The sequence below is a fragment of the Caenorhabditis briggsae genome (genome assembly GCF_000004555.2).
Source record: "Caenorhabditis briggsae complete genome, chrX, whole genome shotgun sequence".
NCBI classification, from domain to species: Eukaryota; Metazoa; Nematoda; class Chromadorea; order Rhabditida; family Rhabditidae; genus Caenorhabditis; species Caenorhabditis briggsae.
In genome coordinates this window covers 3045677-3049590 of record NC_013491.2, presented here as the reverse complement: position 1 = coordinate 3049590, position 3914 = coordinate 3045677, and the positions used below count along the sequence as shown (strand labels likewise).

General features: G+C 53.8%; 3 protein-coding genes across 3 annotated transcripts in view; all 3 read right to left on the bottom strand.

Annotated features, from left to right (window-relative positions):
• CBG01854 overlaps nt 1-1708 on the bottom strand; it is a gene marked incomplete at both ends in the record, with an annotated part of 3877 nt that extends 2169 nt beyond the window's left edge. The window contains one exon of the mRNA XM_045238947.1: nt 1-1708. This exon is cut by the window's left edge and continues 1 nt beyond it. Within this exon, the coding sequence (XP_045091953.1) occupies nt 1-1708 (1708 nt within the window).
• A 40-nt stretch (nt 1709-1748) lies between these two features.
• Nucleotides 1749-3116, bottom strand: CBG01853 (the record flags this gene model as incomplete). The annotated part of the gene is made up of 1 exon (XM_002643628.1): nt 1749-3116. A coding segment is annotated over one exon (1368 nt), but the record flags the coding sequence as incomplete, so codon positions are not given.
• Nucleotides 3117-3307: 191 nt separating this feature from the next.
• CBG01852 lies at nt 3308-3886 on the bottom strand (the record flags this gene model as incomplete). The annotated part of the gene is made up of 1 exon (XM_002643627.1): nt 3308-3886. A coding segment is annotated over one exon (579 nt), but the record flags the coding sequence as incomplete, so codon positions are not given.
• Between the last annotated feature and the right edge of the window lie 28 nt (nt 3887-3914).

The window sequence follows — 3914 nt, the reverse complement described above, 5'->3', positions numbered from 1 at the left end:
TCCCGGTCTCAGCTGAAGATGTTGGAACTGTACTAGTCTCAGCAGTCGAGGTGGCAATTGTCGAGGTCTCAGCTGAAGATGTCGGAACTGTAGTAGTCTCAGCAGTTGAGGTGGCAATTGTCGAGGTCTCAGCTGAAGATGTCGGAACTGAAGATGTCTCAGCGGTCGAGGTGGCAATTGTCGAGGTCTCGGCTGTCGTGGTCTCAGCTGAAGATGTCGGAACTGTACTAGTCTCAGCGGTCGAGGTGGCAATTGTCGAGGTCTCAGCTGAAGATGTCGGGACTGTAGTAGTCTCAGCGGTCGAGGTGGCAATTGTCGAGGTCTCAGCTGAAGATGTCGGAACTGTAGTAGTCTCAGCGGTCGAGGTGGCAATTGTCGAGGTCTCAGCTGAAGATGTCGGAACTGTAGTAGTCTCAGCGGTCGAGGTGGCAATTGTCGAGGTCTCAGCTGAAGATGTCGGAACTGTACTAGTCTCAGCGGTCGAGGTGGCAATTGTCGAGGTCTCAGCTGAAGATGTCGGAACTGTAGTAGTCTCAGCGGTCGAGGTGGCAATTGTCGAGGTCTCAGCTGAAGATGTCGGAACTGTAGTAGTCTCAGCGGTCGAGGTGGCAATTGTCGAGGTCTCAGCTGAAGATGTTGGGACTGTAGTAGTCTCAGCGGTCGAGGTGGCGATTGTCGAGGTCTCAGCTGAAGATGTCGGAACTGTACTAGTCTCAGCGGTCGAGGTGGCAATTGTCGAGGTCTCAGCTGAAGATGTCGGGACTGTAGTAGTCTCAGCGGTCGAGGTGGCAATTGTCGAGGTCTCAGCTGAAGATGTCGGAACTGTAGTAGTCTCAGCGGTCGAGGTGGCGATTGTCGAGGTCTCAGCTGAAGATGTCGGGACTGTACTAGTCTCAGCGGTCGAGGTGGCAATTGTCGAGGTCTCAGCTGAAGATGTTGGAACTGTAGTAGTCTCAGCGGTCGAGGTGGCGATTGTCGAGGTCTCAGCTGAAGATGTCGGGACTGTACTAGTCTCAGCGGTCGAGGTGGCAATTGTCGAGGTCTCAGCTGAAGATGTTGGAACTGTACTAGTCTCAGCGGTCGAGGTGGCAATTGTCGAGGTCTCAGCTGAAGATGTCGGAACTGTAGTAGTCTCAGCGGTCGAGGTGGCAATTGTCGAGGTCTCAGCTGAAGATGTCGGGACTGTAGTAGTCTCAGCGGTCGAGGTGGCAATTGTCGAGGTCTCAGCTGAAGATGTCGGAACTGTAGTAGTCTCAGCAGTTGAGGTGGCGATTGTCGAGGTCTCAGCTGAAGATGTCGGAACTGTACTAGTCTCAGCAGTTGAGGTGGCAATTGTCGAGGTCTCGGCTGTCGTGGTCTCAGCTGAAGATGTCGGAACTGTACTAGTCTCAGCGGTCGAGGTGGCAATTGTCGAGGTCTCAGCTGAAGATGTCGGAACTGTACTAGTCTCAGCGGTCGAGGTGGCAATTGTCGAGGTCTCAGCTGAAGATGTCGGGACTGTAGTAGTCTCAGCGGTCGAGGTGGCAATTGTCGAGGTCTCAGCTGAAGATGTCGGAACTGTACTAGTCTCAGCGGTCGAGGTGGCGATTGTCGAGGTCTCAGCTGAAGATGTCGGGACTGTAGTAGTCTCAGCGGTCGAGGTGGCAATTGTCGAGGTCTCAGCTGAAGATGTCGGGACTGTAGTAGTCTCAGCGGTCGAGGTGGCAATTGTCGAGGTCTCAGCTGAAGATGTCGGAACTGTAGTAGTCTCAGCGGTCGAGGTGGCAATTGTCGATGGCGATTGTCGAGGTCTCAGCTGAAGATGTCGGGACTGTAGTAGTCTCAGCGGTCGAGGAGGCAATTGTCGAGGTCTCAGCTGAAGATGTCGGAACTGTAGTAGTCTCAGCGGTCGAGGTGGCGATTGTCGAGGTCTCAGCTGAAGATGTCGGGACTGTAGTAGTCTCAGCGGTCGAGGTGGCAATTGTCGAGGTCTCAGCTGAAGATGTCGGGACTGTAGTAGTCTCAGCGGTCGAGGTGGCAATTGTCGAGGTCTCAGCTGATGATGTTGGAACTGTAGTAGTCTCAGCGGTCGAGGTGGCGATTGTCGAGGTCTCAGCTGAAGATGTCGGGACTGTAGTAATCTCAGCGGTCGAGGAGGCAATTGTCGAGGTCTCAGCTGAAGATGTCGGAACTGTAGTAGTCTCAGCGGTCGAGGTGGCGATTGTCGAGGTCTCAGCTGAAGATGTCGGGACTGTAGTAGTCTCAGCGGTCGAGGTGGCGATTGTCGAGGTCTCAGCTGAAGATGTCGGGACTGTAGTAGTCTCAGCGGTCGAGGTGGCAATTGTCGAGGTCTCAGCTGATGATGTTGGAACTGTAGTAGTCTCAGCGGTCGAGGTGGCAATTGTCGAGGTCTCAGCTGAAGATGTTGGAACTGTAGTAGTCTCAGCGGTCGAAGTGGCAATTGTCGAGGTCTCAGCTGAAGATGTCGGAACTGTACTAGTCTCAGCGGTCGAAGTGGCAATTGTCGAGGTCTCGGCTGTCGAGGTCTCAGCTGAAGATGTCGGAACTGTAGTAGTCTCAGCGGTCGAGGTGGCAATTGTCGAGGTCTCAGCTGAAGATGTCGGAACTGTACTAGTCTCAGCGGTCGAAGTGGCAATTGTCGAGGTCTCAGCTGAAGATGTCGGAACTGTAGTAGTCTCAGCGGTCGAAGTGGCAATTGTCGAGGTCTCAGCTGAAGATGTCGGAACTGTAGTAGTCTCAGCGGTCGAGGTGGCAATTGTCGAGGTCTCAGCTGAAGATGTCGGAACTGTAGTAGTCTCAGCGGTCGAGGTGGCAATTGTCGAGGTCTCAGCTGATGATGTTGGAACTGTAGTAGTCTCAGCGGTCGAGGTGGCGATTGCCGAGGTCTCAGCTGAAGATGTCGGGACTGTAGTAGTCTCAGCGGTCGAGGCCGCAATTGTCGAGGTCTCAGCTGAAGATGTCGGAACTGTAGTAGTCTCAGCGGTCGAGGTGGCGATTGTCGAGGTCTCAGCTGAAGATGTCGGGACTGTAGTAGTCTCAGCGGTCGAGGTGGCAATTGTCGAGGTCTCAGCTGAAGATGTCGGAACTGTAGTAGTCTCAGCGGTCGAGGTGGCGATTGTCGAGGTCTCAGCTGTAGAGGTCGCACCTGTAGAAGTCTCACCGGTAGAGGTGGCAACTGTCGAGGTCTCACACTGTAGAGGTCGCAACTGTAGAAGTCTCAGCTGTAGAGGTCGCAACTGTAGAGGTCTCAACTGTCGAGGTCTCAACTGTAGACGTCTCAACTGTAGAAGTCGCAACTGTAGACGTCTCAACGGTCGAGGTGGGTGTCAATTGTCGAGGTCTCAGCTGAAGATGTCGCAACTGTAGTAGTCTCAGCGGTCGAGGTGGCAATTGTCGAGGTCTCGGCTGTCGAGGTCTCAGCTGAAGATGTCGGAACTGTAGTAGTCTCAGCGGTCGAGGTGGCGATTGTCGAGGTCTCAGCTGAAGATGTCGGAACTGTAGTAGTCTCAGCGGTCGAGGTGGCAATTGTCGAGGTCTCAGCTGAAGATGTCGGAACTGTACTAGTCTCAGCGGTCGAGGTGGCAATTGTCGAGGTCTCAGCTGAAGATGTCGGGACTGTAGTAGTCTCAGCGGTCGAGGTGGCAATTGTCGAGGTCTCAGCTGAAGATGTCGGAACTGTAGTAGTCTCAGCGGTGGAGGTGGCAATTGTCGAGGTCTCAGCTGAAGATGTCGGAACTGTACTAGTCTCAGCGGTCGAGGTGACAATTGTCGAGGTCTCAGCTGATGATGTTGGAACTGTAGTCGTCTCAGCGGTCGAGGTGGCAATTGTCGAGGTCTCAGCTGAAGATGTCGGAACTGTAGTAGTCTCAGCGGTCGAGGTGGCAATTGTCGAGGTCTCAGCTGATGATGTTGGG